Here is a 26174-nt window from a genome sequence, read left to right as displayed (position 1 = left end):
AGCTAATACAATATAAATACAAAAGGCCAGTACACGTTAAAAACACTAGTGAACTAATACAAAAATTACACAAGAATAGAAGATAGAAACGATTCATCTTTGCGCAACATTTCCATTAAGGAGCGCATTCAGTAGGTGGAACTTAAAGGCGTTTACATTCTTAGCTGCTTTTAAGTCCTTTGGGAAGTTATTCCACAATTTGCATCCACATTGTGACCTTGGGTTTGTGCCATTCACTAATCAACATGCCATCATGGATTGAGCTGGTACGTCTTAATAACGACTTCGATCACTGAATCCTAAAAACACTGAGAATAAGAAAATTTCAGAGGATGGAAATAAAAGTCATTGGGTAAAACTTTGGCTCTTTGTATCGCATCATATATTACCATCACAGCACTATACATCGCCTTGAGTCAAACAAAAAGGCTAAACATGGACCACAAAATACAAATCGTACTATATAGGTTTAAATTTTCAATACTTAAATTTTCAATATGGCTTTTTAAGAGGCTTTTTTATACATATTCATCGGCTAATTCAATACTTTGATAAAATATATCGACCTTTCCACCTATATAATTTTAAACAATTTTGTTTTGCATTGATAAAAAAATCATATTTGAGCCCATGGACCGACCTAACTGTAAACATACGTCACGAATAATTGTGATTAACTTTAGGACATCATAACTGGTCCGATAAACCAAACAGGCAATCCAACTAGCTTACGCAAATCGTATAATTTATTCCAGTATATTATTATTCGATCTAGAGAAAAGAAATTAAATACATTTAAGAAACTGAAAAGGATCTATCGATACATAAACACACGAGTCAAACTATTAGCTAGAATTTCAGCACTGATAACTTACTTCTGTGGCGATGTCTAGTAGGATTGTTTCACGGTATACAGGTCAGCAACAGATATAACAGATCAGGGTATAACAGAATACGGGTCAGCGCGACAGGTCAGCAAAACATGAAGGTCACTTCGATTCTAAACATCTGAACTGAAAGCAGACTTATTCAGGTGGCTTAATTGCGAAACGTTGTTTTTTATGATGACTTGAACGTCTAGGAAAGGGATGCTTGTAGTTGATGTGGTTTGTTCAAACTTGATGTCAAAGGAGTTTGAAACTTAGTGTCAATCAAAGTCAATCAGGAAATCAAGTTAATAATTCATTGTATTAACGAAACAATAACAAAATGCTCGCAGAGGTCTAAATATTCATTTCATTTTACAGCAATAGCAAAACGGAAAGTTGTCATGTCTCCGTGTATTGGAAAAATTAAGTGGTGTCCGGTTTTGCTGCTTCTTGGAATATTATGGTAAATAAAATTGGTTCGACAGTCTGCCGGCGAACGTTGCGAATAACCGAATATACAATTGTCGCAAACGAAAGAATCATAACTGTTCGGGATCTCCTGCCCAGAAGAAGAGGTCATTAAGTTTCAACTTGATTCTCTACGTCGCAGGAGGTTGTCTGAAATGATCGAACAGTAATACTGACACCATGGTAACAATCACGAGTAACAAATACTTTAGGGTCGTCTCATTTTGTTTCCGGACGTATGTCTGGTTAGGTGGTCTTAAATAACGCTGCTGGAGATGTGAAACTAACACAACAGTATAGCACTTCATGGCAAGTAATGAAATCTTCAAATCTTCGATCTTGACCTTGACAACGGCAAATAAAAACGTTTCAGTTATTGTGACGGCTAAATCAAACTAAACTACAACGGTCACACGGTCACATGGATGGGTTATTTATCCCAATTTTGCGTCTTATTAATAGCCTGCCGTCCTGAGCTTGTTAAGTCCTGTTCTGACGGTAAGTCTCATTTCTTACTTTAAAATATATTTCAAAGAAGAGCTCTTTTTGTTAATACTTGCAGTTAGGAAGGGGATGCTGGACAGATGTAGAATTTCTATTGGAAACTGTATTTACATTTCTCTTCAGAATATCGGAAATAGCTTTGTTTATTTCTGGCTCTAACAGCACCGCACCAGTCTTCAGTTCAGCTTAACATCTGTCCTCGTTCACAAACTACGAAAATCTCGTTTTCACCGTCAGTTTTGCATAGGGTTCTTAATTTCGATACTCTGATAAGACTAATTAAAAAAAAAAAAAACACAGCTAAGCTATGTCGACATTTGAATAGATGATATCGACTATTTGTCCCAATTGAATCCTAACGAGTGCCTCTGCCGTAGCTTTATCTTAATTTTCTTAACCTGAAACTGAAACGATTGGCGAATGTTAAGAAAGATCTGTATCCTAATATGAAAATTCTGAGCTCACAAACGGAACCAAGTTCTTTATATTTTTAACAAGAGTTGATTCATTACACAAGTTTCCAGGCATGAAGCTCGCATAAATTATTATATACAAAGTCCCTGTTTACATAACCTGTATACGTTTAAAAGGTATATAGCTGAACATCTGAGCAAAAAACAAAACAGTCTTAGCGCTTTTAACTAACAGAAATATTGCTCAGTTCTAAGTATGTAATATTTTATTACTGAAAAGCCTTCATGGTCCTTTCAAGTTGCATTTCCTAAATTAATGGCCTCTCGATGGTGTAAATAAGTATTGAGTCATTAGCAATTTAATTTTTTTGTGTGCGCTTACCTTTGATCAAAATCCAGATATTAAAAATATGGATGAAATTCATCACCCAACATAACAAAAATCTTGGGTGCATTTTAAAACTAATAAGTTTATTAGAACGCGCGTACTGCCTGTAGCATGAAAATTCTGAGAGTTTTAACTTTTCAGACCTTGCTAATTTTCTTCGATCCGTAAAAAAGTTCCACACATGCGAAAAAAAAAAGAAAAGATAAAAAAAAAAACACTCGATCAGAGAGAGATAAATTGACAGAAAGCGGTTCAAGAAATTATCTCAATCAGTTCAATGTTAATTTTTTAGTTTTTGAAAAAATTCCACAAGGAGGATTCACTTAATTACTTCACATTTGGACTCTCTTTTGCAATAAATTTAGTGATACGTGCGTTAAATTACAATTATGCGTTCCCCGAATTAAATGTCACTTTGAACAAACAAACCCCTAAAAACACGAATTCGAAGAAAGCTCCTGAAACTTCATGGTAAATTGTATATTAAAAATTAAATTCTCTCTTTCGCCTTTTTTCCCCTTTTTTTAGGTCAGGATCGCGAATTGCTCTTTGTTTCTTCTTTGGCCTTTGAAGGAAAACGTCTCGTAAACCACGTTATAAGAACGATCAACGTGCCTGACAGAGACCTGTGTGAGTTAAGATGTTATGTTGAGAACAGCTGCGTCAGTATTAATTATGAAGTTCAACCAAACGCACATGGAACACACAAATGTACTTTGAACAACTCAACTCATAAAGAACATGAAGATCTCGAAAGCGCACCAGGATATTCATACCATGGAACAAATGTAAGATTAATTCTGTAAAAATCTAACTTTGCTCATTGAGAAAGGTTGTTGCCTCAAAAAGCAACACTCTACGGGTGCACCACACAAGTGGCTTTGGACATTACTAGAAGGGATAAGCATTTTCTTAACGCTACATACTTGAGAATCAGAACCATAATAAAGCATAGCGTAATTTTAAAATCCACAGCTCTTACTTAATGAAAAAGAAACAGCAAAAGTTGGTTTTTGGGGCTTTTCAGCGAGAGTAGGGAAAAGTATTGGAAAACTCTTCACCTCCCTCGAGAAATACTTCATTAATTTTTCATAATGTTTCTGTGAAGAATCATCTCGTCTGCGACCGTATCTTTCTTTTCTGTATATTTATATCTGTATATTATTTCTGTATATTATATCTGTATATTATTTCTGTATATTTATTTATATCCGTCTTTTTCCTCGTCGATATCGTGACACAAGTTCAATTTTACAATTATTTGTTGTTTTATGCGAAGAAAAATGCCTTGGAAGTTTGAAAAATGAAGCGAGGTATTAGGAAAGGATACTAAAAAAAAATGATTGATATCGGTAATTGGTTGAATGGTCGAGGCATTTTGCACCTGTATCCTAATTGATAAAGCTGTAAGGCAAACGAAATAGCTTAAAACTAAATTGCTGATGACCAACAGGTGCAAGTGAAACTGACTCCGAAACGCCGAGAAAGATTGTTTAAGAGGAAGTAGTACGAGTGGTTCCTCTATCTCGGCGTTATCCGCCTCGACTCTCATTAGAAATTGGAGAAAAAAAGAACAAGAAAAAACACCTGAACTCGAGAAACGACGCTTGTGGTGAGATGCGTTCGCGAAAGAGGGGTTCGCTTTTGAATGCCACTTTTATAGTCTCGTGCAGGCCGTAGCACGAGAAATGATTTAGCATCATATGCGAGTGAAAGCTGGGAGCCAGTCAAGATAGTTTAAGAATGATGACATCTCTGGCTTGCTCACTGAGCTCACTCGGGAAAGAATCCATTTTAGTAGCACTACAATAAAATAATTCTTACCGCCAAGTGATAAACTTGCGTCAAATTAATGTAATAAAAACTACTCCTCGTCGCTTCAGGCTTCAGAAATCAAAATAAGTTAAAGATGGATGCGCTATTTGGTTGGAGTAAAGATGTTAATTCGACTATATTGTAAGATGGAATGTTCCGTATATGGCGTTAATGATATAAAATATTTGTTCTATTTAAGAACTACTGTGGCAAGGCCCCTTGCAAGAACAAGGCAATCTGTCAGTCTGGTTTTACAAGCAAGGGATATCGCTGTTTATGCAAGCCAGGATATACTGGTCCTTCGTGTGAGAATGGTAAGAGCGATATCAATTTTAATATTTCAACATAAATTTAATTGGCATAAAGAGTAAAAATTTTGGTGTGATGTTCATACAGTTAGTGTACAGCAGCGCAGCACCTTAGCCCAAGCTGGCTCAGACATGCACGCTTGCCAATTTCTTGCCTCTTCGCAGAATCCGTTTGTCTTTGCTTCAAATAAAGAAACAACCTAACTTGGATGAACTTTGTGCGTTATTAGTTCATGAAATATTGCTATAAGCACATTGATAAAAATTTCACTCAGTCTGCTTTTTCAGTATGCTACTCGGGCAACCAGGTTAATAGAGCCTCTGAGTACTTTTAAGTCACTAATCAAACACTCAAAGAGCTATGACTAGTTTTCATTTTGCGGCGATGTTAAAAAACAAACAGTTTTAAATGCCCGCATTTATCGATTCGAAAACTTGAATTCCCTGTTAGACGACGGATGCACGCGCTGTTCTTGCTGTTCAACTACGTAGTTAGTTGTTGATCAGTTGTTAAGTGACAATATTGTGACAGCATTAATCAACAGATTTGTTCTTAGATCTAAGTTTTAATGTTAAATTTTTCATACGTGTACTAGATACTAGTTGAATAGATTTTACTCTACTTTACTTTATTTCACTTTATATTTTAGTCTCCCCAATTAGTAGAGCACCTTGGTGCTCGGCTATAAACGACTTGAGACTTAAATAAAGTTCTCTATCTACCTATCTATTTACCTATCATCCTCAGAACCTAGAGTATCGAAGAAAGAATTATGACGCTGTTTAATGCTCATATAAGGAAAGAACGTTGGTTTAAATATGTACAACTTTATTTCCGAGACTGAAAAAAATACTTTGCTCTCTGCATACAGATCCCCAGCTAACCATCACAATTTGTGAGGGAAAAACAGAAACAATAACTTGTCAAAATGGAAAAAAAATCCACATCTTGGATGCTATGTATGGCAGACGGAACACGCAGACATGTCCTCATCGTGCAGACTCAAACACCAATTGTATTTCTCCAAATTCTCTATCAGCCGTGTATAACTTGTGTAGCAACTTAGTGTCATGTCACCTGAAGCCTGATAACGATATGTTTGGGGGTGATCCATGTGGAGGAACCTACAAGTATTTGTTGGTCGAGTACAAGTGTGTGTAGAGGTCAATGAGATATCAAAAGCTGGTCCTAGCAGATGTACGTGTATGAAAGTATTACAAAGTATCTTGTACATCACTACATTTGTTTCACACGTGGTAATATAATCCACTCCTGTTTTCGATGGAAACGTTATATAATCTCTAGAGAGGAACAGTCTCAACGATAATAGTAACAAAATGAATGGGTGATAACGATAACAATGACTGTTATAATAATCGACAAACAAACAAAAAATAAAACAGAAAAGATAGCTGATCTATTCTGGTGTGGCAGAAAAATCTTTCCCAATCACTGTGCAGTAAACAACCTTCATTCATCATCACCTTCGTCGAGGGACTTTCATAACATGAATATAAAATAGATTAGCATTGCGTACGTACATACTTAGTGAAAAATAAAACTAATGTATTAGTAGACAATTACATGTACGTGCTTACAGCGGTAATGCATAATAAGTCTATTTGGAAGAAATGCTGTTTTGATATAAATAGGTGCATGGTGTACCAAAGTGCTATAGTTGTTGAGGAAGTTGTTAGTCTGTTTAACAATTAGACCAGAGTTTCGAGTTTTCTAAGCAGAAGTTTCTCAACTGATCAGAAACGATGATCGCTTCCTTCATTTACCTCTCACCTACGGTAAACTTCACTGAAACGGTAACAGCATTACTTCATTTCTTGTCCTATATGAAGCACTTTCGCAATCTCTTACCGCTCTTGCAAGGTGTCTAGTTACTACGCACTAGGTACAAAAGGGATCTTCAATTAAAGCGCAAGATCTCGAAACTAACTAGTTCAAATATGTAAGAAAAAAGAGTGCTCTTTATTTTTTCATTACAAACGCGAATTTACTAAGTATTCTTTCCATGAGTATAGAATTTGCTGATACAGCTGACTGGCGGTTTTTCGGGTGTTCAATTAGAGTAGTCACGGTGAACAGAGGAACTGCAATCACAAGAAGTGGAACTGTCAGCCGAGAAACTGATTAACCCTACAAATCACAAAACAGCTCGTCATATGAAACTATTACGATCACAAACTCAAGAATCAAGAAAAAAAAAATAAGACAAACTAAAAAGAGGCACCTTTAATCGCCATCATTTCCTAAACTAAAAGCTTTCTTTTAAAATTACAATAGCATTCAAACAACAGGATACTTTCTCTTTCGGTTTGTTCTTAACCGATCACTTCTTAGTAAATTCTGTATCCGATTTATTCGCTGACTAACATCTTCGTCAATGTTGCTGCGTTCATTTCCTCCACCCTCGTCATCTGAAAACATCACCTCAGGTTCCTCTGTGCTGATCTCCTCTGAAACACTAGATGGCTGTTTGCTGGAAGGTTTTCTATCCTCAAGATTAAAACGGACTTTCTTAGCAGACACCTTCGCTTTGCACGGAGTAATCGCCGCGTCTGACTGACCAACCTTCTCTTTACAACTTTGGTCTTAAAGATCTGCTGAAGTTTTCGAATTTTTGGAGATACCTGTGTCATTTCCATCATCAACTACTGGGCCGTCCTCAGACTCTGATCCATTTCCTGTATCTGCTTTCGCACCTTCCAGATCAAGACAAGCTTCATTGTCCCTCAGTAAATCTGTGTCATCTCTGCCACCATCTATGGTATTTATATTATTACGATTGCACTCGGACTCGACGCCTGCTTCCCTAGTGCAAGTGATACTGGAGCCGAGAACGCTTGATGGGAAGGCCCTATTCACAACATCAGTACCTGAAGCTGTCTCCTTTACTATGTTTTCATATATCTTTCGGTGACCTTCGAGAGAATCTTGATCTTTCTCCACAGCTTCAGAGGTGTTCGCACCGGCATTTGATAAATTAGCCTCATCTCTTACTGAGTTGACATCTCTGTTACATGTCCCATCCTTAAAGTGCCCTACTGAACGGCTATTACCGATCAAAGATTTTCCGTCTGGAACTTCCTCCACTTGTCTCAGTGTTTCAGTGGCTTTCAAAGTCTCACTCGACGCACTGCCGTCGACAGTGCCTACTTCATCAAACTCAGTCTGAAATAATGATTCGTATCAACTTAGTAACGTTCTAGATAACTATAGGTAAGTAACTTAGAGATTTTAGTTACTCTTTTCAGAAAAAAAGAACATTGACGTGAGGTCCTTCAAATAAATAATTGATAAGGAACAAGGTGAGATAAGAATTAATTTAAGGTTTGTTTCACTTCATACAATTCCTCTCAACTCAGACCAATTGATGCTCCTCTTTGTCTTGGCTCGCATCTCAACAAAAGGAGTTACTAATCCAACCGCAACTTACAAATTCTTCGCAGCGCACGCTGATGTAACTTTCTGGAGACATAGATTTCAAGTGCATTTTCTTCACTCTTTCCGTCCAATTATTGCTTTATTCATGACTTAAATAAAGCGCAGGTTGTGAGCTAACTTCAAGTACCCTCACTACCCTTGAAGGGTTACAATGGTAATTAAGAACAAAATAAATACGATGTACCTTAGACGTGTTATCAGTCGGAACTGTAATGGAAATGTCTTCCTTAGTTTTCACTTCCTTTCCATCTTTATGTATTGCTTCCTGAAACAACTCAGCGACCCTTCCTTTCAGCACAGTGCACTGAATTTCCAAATGTTCGGTCCTGGTCACTTGAGTTTTGAAGCTCTGTTCAGCTTGCAGCAGTTTATGATGTAGCGATGAGGCTTGCTGAAATTTAAATCACTCAACCTATCAATCAACTACTACACGTCTGGATAACATTGATTAAGTGATCAATCAATTATTGCCTGGAACAATCCACAATATGGCTTGCCTTATTCTTTGTTTGCACGTGACGTCGGCATAAATTAAAAAACCGGGGTTAGCCATGTTGGGAGATAACCACGCGTTACAATCCCTGTAACATAGCTGTCTGAAGTGTAAGTTGAAGGTGTTACGCATATACCTGTCGATGTCATGCATTCTAAATAGCTGTCAATACTTGTAATTAGGCATGCCAATGTAGACTATTTTAAGACTTGTGCTGTAGTTTGGATTGCAATACCTTTATTTTGTGTGAACGGTAAATTTTTTTTTGTTGGATACTACACCACCCACGTGCTTTGCGGAAGCCGGTATGATCGTTTTACAGTTTTAGTTTCCCCTCTTATCATGCCACAACTCTGTGTTGTCTTTGGTTGTTTTGAATTTGGTTGTGTTACAGGTATGAACAAGCAAGCAATTGAAAAGTGGTTATTGTTTAAGCTTTCAAGGCTGTATGTGTCTTATGTAACAAAAATTTTCCAAACTTGGCGCATACGTATATAGTTTAGTTTGAGATTCAGATAATTACTGATACTTGTGGGATTGATGCTGTGTTTTCTAAATAGTGATAATAACAACACAAACTGGGGGATAACCACCCACCTACTTTGCGGAAGCCGGTATTGTCTCGTTGGTAAAGACAAAACCAGGTGAGTCTCTGGCTCCTATTGGCAAAGCTGTCATAGTGTGCTATGCAGTCACCAATTTATCAGATTCCATGCATTGTACCATTTGATCGAGGTGAACTTACAACCTGTTTCATTCCAGGTAATTCATGTACAATTTTCATATAAAGGCTGTAGTTAAGGCTAGCCACAATCTGTCATTAAAGAACTTCAGTAATTCTCAAGTTGACAAAAACACAGCTTTAAGGTACACCATTGACAAGCAACATTTGTTTAGATTGTGTCACAGATGCTAGTCGTTAATAGATACCTATACGACAAACAACCATAAAGTTCAGTTAGCATTTTGACAAAGAAAGGAGCACCCTCAAAGTAATAAATTGGTGGTTGTGGTACAATTGAATAACGTTGATATTTCAATCATGATTGCTCAGTTAATTTTTTCTATAAAAAGTTGCACAGATCTAGTTTCCTAAAGGCTCTTCTTTCAACTTCAAACATGACATATGATACCATTTTATCTTGCACAAATCATTGTCATAGCCAATTAATGTGCTGCCCTCCAAATCTTGTTAACAATAGCACCACAGCCTTTCCTCTTCTTCATCACTAGATGATGTTAAAGAAGATGCAATGGCTACAGCTTCACACCCTGGGCATGTATATTACTTCCCTACAATTTCAGGCAAAATGCACTTGCTTAGGAAATCAGAGGAAACAGAGCATGCATTTTCCCAAAACTATGTCAGGAAGAATTTCTGCACAAAGCGATCTATTGTTGTTCACACCAAAAAATCACAATATTCAAGCTCACAGATAAAGATCTGGGCCTGAACTTGGTAGTAGGCATGACTTTTGTCAAGATGAACTTTACCAAACTCATCTTTCTTTAAACAAAAGTTGGTTTGGCCAGCAGCCTCAGCGATTGTGGAATCCTTGTGTGCATATGGACATTTTATTCACACACACCCATCCCACAGCATTTGCAGTTAACAATCCCATCAGGTGAAGCTATGAAGTATGGTCACCTTCGATCAATATTGAGACCACTGTCAGAAATTGTCAAAGACTCGTGGTCAGAAATTGTCAGACTGGTACGCTTTGTGAGCCCTACCCTCGTTTTCACAACCCCACTTCGTGGCCGCAGTTAAAAACTTGTGGGCTTCAGGGTAGGATATGGACTTAAACAAGACTCTTTGCAGGTTTAGCTGTATTTGTTTTGCAAGCAGTTTTTAGATTGGAAGCAGTAATACGACCTGCCTGCCTGCCATTTGGTACCAAACTTTATATTGTGACTGCTTTCTAGTTGAAGCTTCTATTGCTCCACACTCATCAGGTGTAATCTCAAGCAATATTTGTTGACACTGCTGCAACAACTCTATGTACTAGTAATCTAACTGCAAACACTCTTCTCTAAAAAAAAAAGCTATTGGGCAAGGGCTTGGGTACATTACCAATTTCTTTACAAGTATACTGCTCATTTAAAGGTGCGACAAGGGACAAGACTTCTGGATTTACTATACAGCCAGAAATACTTCTAAAAATAGTTTTCTGCTCTTCTGGGGTTGGGTTAGGTGTCCTGATCCCAGGGTTAGATCTAGTAGCCATAGGACTAACCAGTGTTTCTCCACCATCAATTCATGCTTCCTTCAGGCAGAGGTAAAATCCATCTCACTTATAGGTAATGGGGATTTCTTTCATATGACTAGAGAGAAGCCATTTGTTCTTTTCCTGTGTGCATGTGGTAGAATCTCTAATACTAACACCAGCCTCCACAGCAAAAAGCTCTGCCCCAACATGAGACCACCCTTCACAGAACCCTGCTATGCAATAGCAATGGGAAGCAATTACAGTTCCAAATTTTTATGCCAGAAACCATGTTCAAAGTGGGATGTCCCGGGCTCTCTGTGAGCCATTCACCACGTGAGAGTACACAAAACGTCTAAATTCTAAATCCAAAATTTAGATCCTTGAAATATGCCATATCACTCGCTAATGTGAGTACTATGAGTGATATGTCTTCTGAATTTGCAGCTGTCGTGTCAAGATCGACTAGATCGCTCTGAAAAAGGGCTAACGCTCGAAACGTCAGCTTTTTAACACTTAACGATGGCCAATTTACAATTTCAACTTAGATGAAGTAAGCAAATTACCTAGTAAAATAAGAGTTGTTAGCCGAGGTCAATAAAAAATTGGTCCTTTATTTTGCTCTGTTTGCTTCTCTCCGAGATCATCAGAAAAAAAATACACTACCGTGACTAACTCTGGGGAACACAACAACTTCATTTGGGTCTTTGTAAGTAGTTCACAATATCTGGATATTGAACATCCAGAAGGAGCTCGATGTTTTCGGAGACATCACTTTTTCTCAACGCATATCGGTCGAAGCCTTAAACAGTTATAATTTCGTGGTACCTTGACTTCGTAGGACCCTCTACACCCGCAAAGTAATCCGAATAGTGAAGGTTTACATCGGGCACGCCTTCAGAAGAAGCCATTTTGAAAGCTTAGTTATCCCCCAACATGGCGGCCGCGTATGACGTAGCAAATTTTTGTCACGTGGTTGAAAACAAAGAATTGTGAGACGCTTGTGAGGACAATTTTCAAATGGTTTTTGAGTTATTCAAAATCGCATTGGTTTTACTCTTCTTCTCTTTGTGATTAGTCAAGAAAACTAGTGCCAGTCCCCATACAAGCCAGATTAAGTTAAGACTAATCACACTGAGACAACTCGCACTTTCAGTCGATACATGATATCTACATTTATCTAATAGTGCCTTGAATTACAGGCCTTTGATCGTATTAGTTGTTTTGGTCAACATGAAACAGACACTTGTACCCACCTCATAAACGGATGTCTTCGGTTTGACAAGTGGTGTCTGTAAACTCTCTCTTTCTTTCAAATTTTTCGTTTGTTTTGTTTATAATCTCGTTTTCCAAATCCTTAACTCTTTTTTGCATTTTATTACATCTACTCTGCAATGAATCTGCTCGGTGTGTCTGACTTTCAAGGTCCTCCTTAACTTGTTTAAGCGTTGCTTTAAATGACGAAATCTGTGGGAAGATATCTTTGCTCAGATCAATAGGACACTTAAGCCGCAATAAGGGAGACTTAAAGGCCCATTTTCATCCGAGATCCTTTCCATTCGTTTGTTTTTGTTTTGGAATCGCGCTATTCTTCGTTTTCACGTTACGTCACGGCTAATTATGCAATGGCCTGTGAACCGGAAGTCGGCCATGCTGGTGGACAAGCGGCCGATCGCGTGGTGTCAAAATCGATCTATGTCAATTCAGGTCACGGTTGTTGAAGGTCTTTGTGTTTTAAGCACTTAATCAAAGGGTTACATTCGTGCATTGAAGCATTGCGGACATAACAGTACAAGAGATAAAGGAAGATTTAAATTTTTACCGGTTTCCATCGATAATATTGAACAAGAGAGAAGAAGTTCGCAAATTGAGTGAAGCCCGAAGAAGACAGTGTTTCGCGAGTATTTACAGAAAGGAGTTTGACGACAACTGAGAAAGCTGAAAACTCTCGCGTTTGTAGCAATCGTTTTATTTCTGGTAAGTAGATAATATGAAATACTTTGGTAAAATTTTTAATCTCTTCTCGGGAATCAGTCCTCACTTCCACAAGAATAAAATTGTCGACCGAACCAAATGATAGCGAATCACCTCGCGCACATGTTCGCACGTATGGTCTGTCATCTTTGAATTTGCGTGCATTATCAGGAGATAACCAAGTTATTTCTTACGAGTTGTCCGACAAAATGACCTAAATTAACGATTTGTTCTCATTACATAGAAATTTTGTCAAAGAAATAGGACATTAATAGATGTTTACTTGTAGGAGAACGTGCTGAGCTCCTGGACACCACCAACCATTACTAGGCACCTACCATAAATCTTGGTCACGACAAAATTAAAAATGTTTCCCTGGCAGTTGATCGAAATGCTCGTGCTCGAAAGAGGAATGAAATCAAGCGGAACTATGATGATTTAACTTCCTCTAGTACCATAAAAGGCAGCGGTGTGGAGGAGATTATACAAAGCAGCGAGTTTGTCGAGACTGAAACACCTTGTAAGTGTACTTTGTCATGACCCAAATGCGTCCTAAAATCGCACACTTGCTTACTTGTTTCAAGTTTCTTCGAGGGAGGGTGTTGTGTGTTAACAATGTTGGCACTTGCATCTTGTCTTCTTGTTGTCACTGTGCCAGAATGCAAATTTATATGGAATAATATTATCCCTTTCATTTCAATTAATTCAAATTGTAGACAGTATTGTATTTAGTAAGACAGATATGTTGGTAAAACCCAACAGCAACCCTGTTTTTGGCCTTTCATTCGTGCCACCTACAAGCCTATGTTGGAATATTTATACAGCCATTACTAAATAAAATTATACAGTTGACATATGATGCATTTATATTTTTCATGGCAGCACGCACAAGCAATTTCACTTCAGGGTTATGTCCCATTGAGGATGGCACTTCAGGGTCATGTCCCATTGATGATGGCACTTCAGGTTTATGTCCAATTGATGATGCCATTAACCTTGCTGACAACAGTGATTGTAATGATAATGATGAACGTGACCAATTTAACCAGACTGAAGAAAAGGTTTTGTCAGAGGAATGCTACCAGACTGACCTTGATATGGCTCAACTGGACAGACAGCAGATCTACTTGCAACACATCACTGATGAGCTAAGCAGTACAAAGGGACAACTACTTTCTCTTCAGTTAACTATGGAAAGCTTTATAAATAATGACGAAAAAACCAAGTTTTATACAGGAGTCCCCACATTTTCCCTTTTAATGCATGTTTTTAATATTATTGCTCCTCGCATAAAAATAACCACCCAAAATGCACTTGGCCAGTTTCTAGAGTTTCTTTTAGTTTTAATTAGACTTAAACTTAATTCTCCATTGCAGGATTTTGCTTTTCGTTCCAATATATCTGTGCCAACCACATCAAAACTTTTTGACAAGTGGACACATGTAGTGTCCATCAGACTAAAGTTTTTAATCCAGTGGCCAAAGCATGAAGAACTGCAAGCCACCATGCATTCAGTTTTCCAAAACAATTTTTGCAAGAGAGTTGCTGTCATCATTGCCTGCTTTGAGATCTTTATGGAAAGACCATCTAGCCTAATTGTTGTGATCATCGGGGAACTGCCGGGCGGTGGCTTTGTCTCGTGTGGCTTTTTGGGTAGAAATAGGTTTTTCAAGAAAAACGTTTTCCAATCGATTTTTAAGGATTTTACAGTCAATAACTTTCTTGGTTTGGTTAATATTGGATTTAACACTAATTGCTAGGGCTATGACCCGGTCGAATTATAAACATCACAATACTATAAAGTTTCTTATTGGTGTAACACCACAAGGTGTTATCTCATTCATTTCAAAGGCATGGGGTGGGAGAGTGCGTGACAAATATCTCACAGAAAAGTCTGGTTTGTTGAGAAAACTTTTACCTGGGGACATAGTGCTTGCTGACAGGGGCCTTGTAGCGGCGTTAGCTCCTGTGGCGGAGAGATCCGTGAAACTAAAAATGAACTAAGGACTCACAGTTTCCACAAGGCTGAGATTTATTGTGCCAACTCTTTTGCTTGGTAGGACGTGTTGGGTTCCCTAATGTAACTAAAGGCTGCTCAAAGTTCTTTGAAGTTGCCCGTCGAATTTCTGTGAGCCTTATGGAAATCACATAAGTGTTTGTGGCATATAAGCTAAGGTCACGTGATAGCTAGCGGGGAGTCATTGTGACGTAAAATACTGTAGAGGCCTAAAAGGGGGAATATAAAAATACTGCGGAAATTAAAGCGCAAGGGCGCTGTTACAGGCCTTGATATTGCTGACTCTGTTGGTCTTTATCAAGCTCACCTTCATATACCAGCATTTACTAGAGGTAAGAAACAGTTGTCTGCAGAGGAAGTGGAGCAAACCAGAAAAATTTCTAATGTCCGAATCCACGTGGAAAGGGTGATTGGTCTTGTCTGCAGAAAGTACACTATATTGCAAGAAATACTCCCTATTCAGCTGGTGACAGCTCGGCAAGGTGATGACTTGGCTCCAATAGACAAAATTGCAGTAACTTGCTGTGCCCTTACTAATATATCAGAGTGTCGGTGCCTTTTAATTAGAGTATTTAGACCCTTTGTGGGAGTATCACATCAATTTCATGGTGCACATGAAGGGAAAATCCATTCTCCATCAGGCTCTGTTCCAAGTCCCACACCTGACTTATACGCTTCATTTACTGCTCGGTTATCTACGAGGTCTGGAGTACGTACCAGATAATTCACAATGTCGAGATATTCCACGCTAGGATAATACACTAAATCCTCGATACACTAGGTGTTTAAATGGGTACCGCGGTGAATTAAATGCTCGGGGATACTTACGATGCGATGGACTAGCATCCCATCCGGGAAGGAGTAGAAAGCGGAGATTAGCGCCGGTCTGATGGGCCACTTGGTTAGTAAACAGACTTCGCCTCATGCTGATATCACTGAATGCATGCGAAAAAAGCTTCATGAAAGTCAGAGTTATACACTTATTTGACTCCCCCAACCTGATAAAATGCGTTTGTGTGTGTGTGTGTGTGTGTGTGTGAATGCGTGCGTGTGTCGTTTTTACGATTTTTTGTGTCAACAGTGGTTTACCCTTACCAAGATCCCGCGCCTATAGTGATGAAATTGCTCACTGGTGAGAAATTTGTCCGAGTTGTTGTAAATGTCGGCTGGAAGTAATTTACACAGCAGTTTTCCACTGATGTCATGAAATGCAGCCAGGTTAAAAGAGAAACAGGATGGTGTCTTGACACAATATAAACCACATTCACTTCCTTTTACTACATAATTAAAGCCAGTGAAAGTGACGTTCAGAAAGGCTAACTTGTGCGCTTCAAACATGGCGTAAGCCATTCTCTTTTCTGTACCACGACTGAGGGATTTGCCACCTACATCGATGAATTAAATTGGAAAGTAAATAGACAGACGGACCGATACAATTAGAGTAAGAGTATCGTAAACACCACAACACATGTTAACCATTTCATGCAAGACCCTTCCCCGAGAAGAAGGCCACTAAATTTCAGGGCTTCAATACAAGGAGTACTAGAAAAATACGTATATAGTATTTGGCCTTATTATATGGCTGTGTCTCACAAGGACTGGAAACTACAGACTTCACGAATTTGATTGGCTGAGATCAATATGGAAAGCGGTCTAGATTTTCCCATCTAGACCGGCATCTAGACCGGTCTAGAAAAAAGAGGTACAAAGGATATATAAAAAAAAAAAGGCATATAAGACACAGCCATATTCGATCTTATTATTATTATTATTATTCGATCTTATTACATCTTATTAACCGAGCTAGGTCGGTCTGTATGGGAGAATCTTGACCTCGGTCGCTGGTACATACCTCACTGCGTTCGGTCTGTACTTGCGACCTCGGTCAAGATTCTCCCATACAAACCTCCCGCTCGGTTAATAAGAACTAAATATAAACCCCAAGGATACTAGAACTGAAACAAAAGCTTTCAATAGATGGATCGCTTAATCAAACTGAAGTTGTCGCAGCTTAATTGCTGGCTCGAATATCTCGACTTAGTTTTCTTTTTTAAATGTCTTCATGGTCATGTTGATCTAACTCATTCATTTAATTACTATTTTTCCCTTGTTATACGAGTCAGACGCGTCAATCGTGCTCAGGGCTGAACTTAAAGATTAATAAAAAATTGTACATCAACATTTTGGGATTTCTATTTTAATAGGATAGCAAATTTGTGGAACAATATACCTAATGATGTTAGGCAGGCTGAGTTTATTGACTATTTTAAGCGTAAACTTAAGTCATTTTATTTGAAGAGACTTTTCAACGTTTTTGATGGGAACAACTTTCGTACCTTTAAAATAATTTGTCCTAAATGTCGCCGGGTAAATACCCTTGTTCCTTGACTTGTTAAGCGGCCTATTACTAAATATTTAGTCTATTAGTTAATATTTTAGGAGTGGGTTGGGTTGGAGCTTAAACCCAGAAGGGGACTTATGTCCTATTGTTTTTGCTCCGGTACTGCTTGTACAAATCCTTGAATAAATAAATAAATAAGTCTTGAAATGAAACACACCTTAGCCGGGATGAGTAAAAATACCGTACATCTAATCTATCAAAATTATCCTCATAATTTTCTCCTTGTGTCTCTATTGTCGAGTTTTGCCTTTGAGGAAGACTGAAGTAGGTGTGAGGTCAATCAAAACTTCGAAAGCCTTAGCCTGAGGCTTATAAGAAAGGCTGATAGTTTCTAAAGAAACTGTTTGGGGCTGCGTCGGTGGGGGTAGCGAAATAATTTGGATATATCAACAAAGTTGAAATGGTAAATTGGCCACCGTAACCATTACAAAAGCTGACGTTTCGAGCGTTAGCCCTTCGAAGGAGCGAATGAGAAATATATAAGAAAGGGGCTGCTAATGCTCAAATAATTTTTCGGTAAAGTTGAAACACCTACACATGTACGTAATGGAAATAAAATTAATATTCTTACCATTTGATACTTTCGTGGAAAACATCAGTGTCATCAATAAAAATAGACATTTCTTATCACCGGTGAGCAACATGGCAACATGTCAACGGTAAAATGTTTATAACTTAACTATTTCAAGCTAACACTAGAGCTACACCATCCTGTCACAATCACAACGTTCTTTTATAAAATCCAGTTCTAGGGTTACAGTCGTGAGCTTTTGTTACAATTTCGGGTGGTATACTTAAAGCCGGAGTGAAATGTCAAGAAAAGTTCATGATGGATTTTCCAAATAAGGAATTTTTGAGTTTAGAAATAATTTTCTCTTTTCTTCAATCCAAATCACTTCACCCTTTGCTATGACCTGAGGTTTAAATTAAAAGGAAATGTCCAAAATTGTTATTGAATGCTGATTAAAATGCAAAAATCCCCATTAAATCTGGTCTACGTGCAAATAGCCGTTTTTTGTCACTAATGAATGTAATTTCACGCAGTTGTTTGCCTTTAAACGCAATTAAATGCATATTTTCTCGCAATGATCGGCAAAGGTGTAATATTGCTCACTGACGCAGTCTCGCGAGATGTAACCCAAAGGGCGGTTTTAATTTGCGCAAGCCGAACGTATTCTCTATAAAAAGTCTGTTTCATTAAATGAATGTCTTTTCACTGTTAGCTTTCGGCCCTCATGACACTGTTCATAAAAATAAATGTTCAGATTAAATTAAAGGTTCGCCTAAGTTGAAGATGGCATAGAACGCGGTTTTGTTACTTAACACTGTTTTTCAAATAATTTTATTTTCTTAATTTATAAATACTAGCCATCTCCGATTGAGGGAAAAATAGAGTTTACTTTTCTTAGTAATTTATAATGATAAAAATGTAGCAGAAAGTTTTGTCATTTGATTTCTTTTTTTAAAGTGAACTCGACCTCTACACTGAAGGTAAACGACAAACTGACCTTTCATTTTATCCCCGTTTCCTATAGTTTTCAAAATAACCAGCTGGTAGATAACTTGGAAAAAAATATATACACGTCTAATGCGAACACATTTGATTTTTTCGCACAGATGGCTTAAAGTAGACGGTAGGAATTTTAACCTTCTTTTCTCAAGCATATATACCCTCAAACATTTGATCTTTACATATCATAAGCATCTCTATTTACTTGACTATAGGTAATGCAAGAACTTGAATCCCGAGCGAATAAAATGCTTACCTCAGCTTGAACTTTTGAAAACATAAAGCTCTTTGCATTAAAACAGTCTGAGAAGACACCGAAATTTGTTTCTGTTCCAGCTACAGAACCAGGATCTGTTTAAAATAGCGAAAAGCAAACATCAATGGCCAAAAATCAAATATAACAACTTTCCGGCGAGAAAAAAAGCTATTGATGATGTCCTATAGTTAGGTAGAACTAAATACAATGGGCGTATGATGCACGATCCTCGCAGTAGAGAGCGCTATCTATGCAATAGCGAAAATTAGACCTGAAAAAAAATCAGGCCTGTACGAGATTCGAACCGCTGACCTCTGCGATGCTAGTGCAGCGCTCTGCCAATTGAGCTAACAAGACAACCGGGAGTAGACCGTTAAGTTGATTCGTAATAAACCCGTGCTGATAAATCAGCTACGTTGAATATATGAAGTTTTCGGGGTAATAAATGAGACCCAAATATTGTATAAATTATAGGTGGCACCTCAAAGGTTTTAGCATATCAATATGAAAACAGACTGTGATAAGTTTATCGATACGACTACGATATCTCATCGTTTCGTTAATCATGAAAGGCAATGAGCACACAGCTTATTCCTGACTGACTTACCAGCCGAAGTGGATCGTGCACCATCCAAATAAGAGAAGTCTTGAAAAAGAAAGTTTGTGGTGTGCATTCTGTGACTTTTCCACAACTCATGATCAGGCAGAAGTCACTATTAGAGTCACGTGAAGATGTTGATGTTATTGGAGTGACCAACAACCTTTAACCTATTTCTGATGATAACTTTTCACCAGATTTTCGGAACGTTAGTCACTGTTACCAGCAAGATTTGTTTCCAGGGCCACACTCCCTTGGATGATCAGACCTCAAGATCAACTAGTACTTGCGTTGTGACCTTGGGTTTGTGCCATTCCCTAATCAACATGCCATCATGGATTGAGCTAGTACATCTTAATAACGAATTCGATCAAATCCTAAAAACACTGAGAATAAGAGAATTGCAGAGGATGGAAATAAAAGTCATTGGGTAAAACTTTGGCTCTTTATATCGCATCATATATTACCATCAAAGCACTATACATTGCCATGAGTCAAACAAAAAGGCTAAAGATTGACTACAAAATACAAATAGTACTATATAGGTTTAAATTTTCAATACTATATGATGCGGCTTTTTAAGAGGCTCTTTTATACATATTCATCGGCTAATTCAGTACTTTGATAAAACATATCGACGTTTCCACCTGAATAATTTTAAATAGTTTTTTTTTCTTGCATCGATAAAAAAAACCATATTTGAGCCCATGGACCGACCTAACTGTAAACGTACGTCACAAATAATTGTGATTAACTTTATGACATCATAACCAAAATGGTCGCAGAGGTCTAAATATTCCTTTCATTTTACAGCAATAGCAAAACGGAAAGTTGTCATGTCTCCGCTTATTGACAAAATTAAATGGTTTCCGGTTTTGCTACTTCTCGGAATATTATGGTAAATAAAATCGGTTCGACAGTCTGCCGGCGAACGTTGCGAATAACCGAAGATACAATTGTCGCAAACGAGAGAATCATAACTGTTCGGGATTTCCTGCCCAGAGGAAGGGGCCATTAAGTTTAAACTTGATTCTCTACGTCACAGGAGTTTGTCTGAAATGATTGAACAGTAATACTGACACCATGGTAACAATCACGAGTAACAAATACTTAAGTGTCGTCTCATTTTGTTTCCGGACGTATGTCTGGTTAGGTGATCATAAATAACGCTGCTAGAGATGTGAAACTAACACAACAGGATAGCACTTCATGGCAAGAAATGAAATCTTCACATCTTCGATCTTGACCTTGACAACTGCAAATAAAAACGTTTGAGTCAGTGTGACGGCTAAATTGAAGTAAACTACAAGGTCGCACGGTCATGTGGATGGGTTATTTATCCCATTTTTGCGTTTTATTAATATCCTGCCGTCTTGAGCTTGTTAAGTCCTGTTCTGACGGTAAGTCTTATTTCTTACTTTAAAATATATTTCAAAGAAGAGCTCTTTTATTTAATACTTGTAGTTAGGAAGGGGATGCTGGACAGATGTAGAATTTCTATTGGAAACTGTAATTACATTTCTCTTCAGAATATCGGAAATGGCTTGGTTTATTTCTCGTTTTCACCATCAGTTTTGCTTAGGGTTCTTAATTTCGATACTCTGATAAGACTAATAATAATAAAAAAAAAACACAGTTAAGCTATGTCGAGATTTGAATAGACGATATCGACTATTTGTCCCAATTGAATCCTAACGAGTGCCTTTGCCGTAGCTTTATCTTAATTTTCTTAACCTGACACTGAAACGATTGGCAGATGTTAAGCAAGATCTGTAACTTAATATGAAAATTCTGAGCTCACAAACGGAACCAAGTTCTTTATATTTTTAACAAGAGTTGATTCATTACACAAGTTTCCAGGCATTAAGTTCGTACAAATTATTACATACAAAGTTCCTGTTTACATAATCTGTATACGTTTAAAAGGTATATAGCTGAACATCTGAGCAAAAAAACAAAACAGCCTTAGCGCTTTTAACTAACAGAAATATTGCTCAGTTCTAATATGTAATATTTTATTACTGAAAAGCCTTCATGGTCCTTACAAGTTGCATTTCCTAAATTAATTGTCTCTCGATGGTGTAAATAAGTATTGAGTCATTGGCAATTTAATTTTTTTGTGTGCGCTTACCCTTGATCAAAATCTAGATATCAAAAGTATGGATGAAATTCATCAGCTAACGTAACAAAGATCTTGGGTGCATTTTAAAACTAATAAGTTTATTAAAACGCGCGTACTGCCTGTAGCATGAAAATGCTACAGGCAGTAAATATATTTAGTTTTCAGTATATATCGCAGAAGAGGGGGCCGCTTTTGAATGCCAATTTTATGGTCTCGTGCAGGCCGTAGTACGAGAAATGATTTAGCATCATATGCGAGTGAAAGCTGGGAGCCAGTCGATAGTTTAAGAATGATAACATCTCTAGCTTGCTCACTGAGCTCACTCGGGAAAGAATCCATTTTAGTAGCACTAGAATAAAAAAGTTCTCACCGCCAAGCGATAAACTTGCATCAAATCAATGTAATAAAAACTACTCCTCGTCGCTTCATGCCTCAGAAATCGAAATAAGTTAAAGATGGATGCGCCATTTGGTTCGAGTAAAGAAGTTAATTTTACTATATTGTAAGATGGAATGTTTCGTATATGGCGTTAATGATATAAAACATTTGTTCTATTTAAGAACTACTGTGGCAAGGCCCCTTGCAAGAACAAGGCAATCTGTCAGTCTGGTTTTACAAGTAAGGGATATCGCTGTTTATGCAAGCCAGGATATACTGGTTCTTTGTGTGAGAATGGTAAGAGCGATATCAATTTTAATATTTCAACATAAATTTAATTGGCTTAAAGAGTAAAAATTTTGGTGTGATGTTCATACAGTTAGTGTACACTAGTGCAGCACCTTAGCCCAAGCTGGCTCAGACATGCACACTTGCCAATTTCTTGCCTCTTCGCAGAATCCGTTCGTCTTTGCTTCAAATAAAGAAACAACCTTATTTTTTTTTTGATTTCATCTGAGTGTTCTTTAGTTCTTAAATACCCAGTCATTCACGACATGGAATTTGGATGAACTTTGTGCGTTATTAGTTCATGAAATATTGCTATAAGCACATTGATAAAAATTTCACTCACTCTGCTCTTTCAATATGCTACTGGCAACCAGGTTAATAGAGCCTCTGAGTACTTTTAAGTGACTAATTAAACACTCAAAGAGCTATGACTAGTTTTCATTTGGCGGCGATGTTCAAAAACAGACAGTTTTAAATGCCCGCATTTATCGATTCGAAAACTTGAATTCCTTGTTAGACGACGGATGCAAGTGCTGTTTTTGCTGTTCAACTACGCAGTTGGTTGTTGATCAGTTGTTAAGTGACATTATTACACGACTCGGGCAGTCAGAGGGCCAATAACTAAAATCAACCAATCAAAACGCTCTATTGCCGGTTAACATTCTCTCAGTATTGGACCGGGCACTGTCCTGTATGGTCCCGAATGATACCGCACTTGTGTCCCTTTGAACTTCAGTCGTATAATAAATCTCTTATTAACCAAGCTTGCTCGGGATCGTACTGGAAGAATATCGCCCCTCGGTCTTTTTTGAACGAACCTCGCTGCACTCGGTCCGTACTGTGAAGACCTCGGGCCGATATTCTCCCAGTACGGCCCTCGCGCTTGATTAGTAAGATATATATATATATATATATTGCGACAGCATTAATCAGCAGATTTGTTCTTAGATCTAAGTTTTAATGTTAATTTTTTTTTATACGTGTACTAGATACTAGTTAAATAGATTTTACTCTACTTTATTTCACTTTATATTTTAGTCTCCCTAATTAGTAGAGCACCTTGGTGCTCGGTTTTAAACGACTTGAGACTTAAATAAAGTTCTCTATCTACCTATCTATCTATTTACCTATCATCCTCAGAACCTATAGTATCGAAGAAAGAATTATGACGCTGTTTAAGGTTCATATAAGGAAAGAACGTTGGTCTAAATACGTACAACTTTTTTTCCGCGACTAAAAAAAATACTTTACTCTCTGAATGCAGATCTCCGGTTAACCATCACAATTTGCGAGAAAGAAACAGAAACAATAACTTGTCAAAATGGAAAAATAATCCACATCTTGGATGCTATGTATGGTAGACAGAACACGCAGACATGTCCTCATTATGCAGACTCAAACACCAATTGTATTTCTCCAAATTCACTATCAGTCGTGTATAACTTGTGTAGCAACTTCGTGTCATGTCACCTGAGGCCTAATAACGGTATGTTTGGGGGTGATCCATGTGGAGGAACCCACAAGTATTTGTTGGTCGTGTACAAGTGTGTGTAGAGGTCAAGGAGAGATCAATAGCTGGTCCTAGCAGATGTACGTGTATGAATGTATTACAAAGTATCTTGTACATCACTACATTTGTTTCACACGTGGTAATATAATCCCCTCCTGTTTACGATGGAAACGTTATATAATCTCTAGAGAGGAACAGTCTCAACCATAATAGTAACAAAATGAATGAGTGATAAGATAACAATAACTGTAATAATAATCAACAAACAAACAAAAAATAAAACAGAAAAGATATCTGATCTATTCTGGTGTGGCAGAAAAATCTTTCCCAATCACTGCGTAGTAAACAACCTTTATCCATCATCACCTTCGTCGAGGGACTTTCATAACAAGAATAAAAAATAGCTTCGGATTGCGTACGTACATACTTAGTGCAAAATAAAATTAATGTATTAGTAGATAATTCCATGTACGTGCTTACAGTAATAATGCATAATAAGTCTATTTGGAAGGAATGCTGTTTTGATATAAATAGGTGTACCAAAGTGCTTTAGTTATTAAGGAAGTTGTTAGTCTGTTTAACAATTAGACCAGAGTTTCGAGTTTTCTAAGCAGAAGGTTCTCAACTGATCAGAAACGATGATCGCTTCCTTCATTTACCTCTCACCTACGGTAAACTTCACTGAAACGGTAACAGCACTACTTCATTTCTTGTCCTATATGAAGCACTTTCGCAATCTCTTACCGCTCTTGCAAGGTGTCTAGTTACTGCGCACTAGGTACAAAAGGGATCTTCAATTAAAGCGCAAGCTCTCGAAACTAACTAGTTCAAATATGTAAGAAAAAAGAGTGCTCTTTATTTTTTCATTACAAACGCGAATTTACTAAGTATTCTTTCCATGAGTATAGAATCTGCTGATACAGCTGACTGGCGGTTTTTCGGGTGTTCAATTAAAGTAGTCACGGTGAACAGAGGAACAGCAATCACAAGAAGTGGAACTGTCAGCCAAGAAACTGATTAACCCTACAAATCACAAAACAGCTCGTCATATGAAACTATTACGATCCCAAACTCAAGAATCAAGAAAAAAAAATAAGAAGACAAAGTAAGAAGAGGCACCTTTAATCGTCATCATTTCCTAAACTAGAAGCTTTCTTTTAGAATTACAATAGGATTCAAACAACAGGATACTTTCTCTTTCGGTTTGTTCTTAACCGATCACTTCTTAGTAAATTCTGTATCCGATTTATTCGCTGACTAACATCTTCGTCAATGTTGCTGCGTTCATTTCCTCCACCCTCGTCATCTGAAAACATCACCTCAGGTTCCTTTGTGCGGATCTCCTCTGAAAAACTAGATGGCTGTTTGCTAGAAGGTTTTCTATCCTCAAGATTAAAACGGACTTTCTTAGCAGACACCTTCGCTTTGCACGGAGTAATCGCCGCGTCTGACTGACCAACCTTCTCTTCACAACTTTGGTCTTAAAGATCTGCTGAAGTTTTCGAATTTTTGGAGATACCTGTGTCATTTCCATCATCAACTACTGGGCCGTCCTCAGACCCTGATCCATTTCCTGTATCTGCTTTCGCACCTTCCAGATCAAGACAAGCATCATTGTCCCTTAGTAAATCTGTGTCATCTCTGCCACCATCTATGTTATTTATGGTTGGGTTTCAGGTGACGTCACAAGCTTTGCTGAAGTTAGTGTCCGCCATGTTGGTGTCCCTCGGGTGTCAAATTTAGTGAAGCCCTCTCTCTTATCGCCGTATTATTTCGCCAACTACATGAATATCCAGAAAGAAAAAAGCGATAAAAGTATCTGGCATTCATCTTAAGGTATCCCAGTGCTCTCTGAGTATGCCGAAAGCTTAGAGAGTTGGAAGGAAAGATGTTTGCAAAAGATCTCGGTCATTGGGGTTGACCCTGCAAGCATACCAGCCGAGAAGTTCAGTCCAAAATGCTTGCCTCCTGTGGAAGCGTCGGACTTGCTGAGTTACCTCGTTCTTGAGACCAGCTTCTACACCAAAAAGCAGTTCAAGGCGTTCAAGAGTCTTGAGGCGTTAAATCAAATGGTGTCGGGATTTGTAACCTCAGTTGTAGGCAAAGTAATCGCCGACAGGTATGCCGTGAGAGCACGAGTTTGGCATTCACAGCATATGAATGATCCTTTAGTGAACATTTATATCATTTCCGAAAAC

The 26174-nt window shown here is 37.9% G+C and overlaps 1 protein-coding gene and 2 pseudogenes across 2 annotated transcripts; 1 reads left to right on the top strand and 2 right to left on the bottom strand.

Moving 5' to 3' along the window:
• Positions 1-1600: 1600 nt before the first annotated feature.
• LOC148739553 (L-rhamnose-binding lectin SML-like) lies at positions 1601-6182 on the top strand (annotated as a pseudogene). The gene is made up of 4 exons (XR_015996149.1): positions 1601-1835; positions 3171-3430; positions 4657-4771; positions 5638-6182. The product of XR_015996149.1 is annotated as an L-rhamnose-binding lectin SML-like (transcript).
• Positions 6183-6995: 813 nt separating this feature from the next.
• On the bottom strand, positions 6996-10218 carry LOC148739552 (uncharacterized). Its single transcript, XM_088749504.1, has 3 exons — positions 10210-10218; positions 8407-8613; positions 6996-7949 (listed from the first exon to the last, which is right to left on the bottom strand). The coding sequence occupies exons 1-3, from the start codon at positions 10216-10218 to the stop codon at positions 7371-7373; spliced, it is 795 nt and encodes a 264-aa protein (XP_088605630.1). The 3' UTR covers positions 6996-7370.
• Positions 10219-10529: 311 nt separating this feature from the next.
• Positions 10530-11833, bottom strand: LOC148739551 (uncharacterized; annotated as a pseudogene).
• Positions 11834-26174: the final 14341 nt, after the last annotated feature.

Source organism: Stylophora pistillata, chromosome 2, assembly GCF_964205215.1.
Source record: "Stylophora pistillata chromosome 2, jaStyPist1.2, whole genome shotgun sequence".
Taxonomy (NCBI): domain Eukaryota; kingdom Metazoa; phylum Cnidaria; class Anthozoa; order Scleractinia; family Pocilloporidae; genus Stylophora; species Stylophora pistillata.
This window is presented reverse-complemented; position numbering and strand designations above follow the sequence as displayed.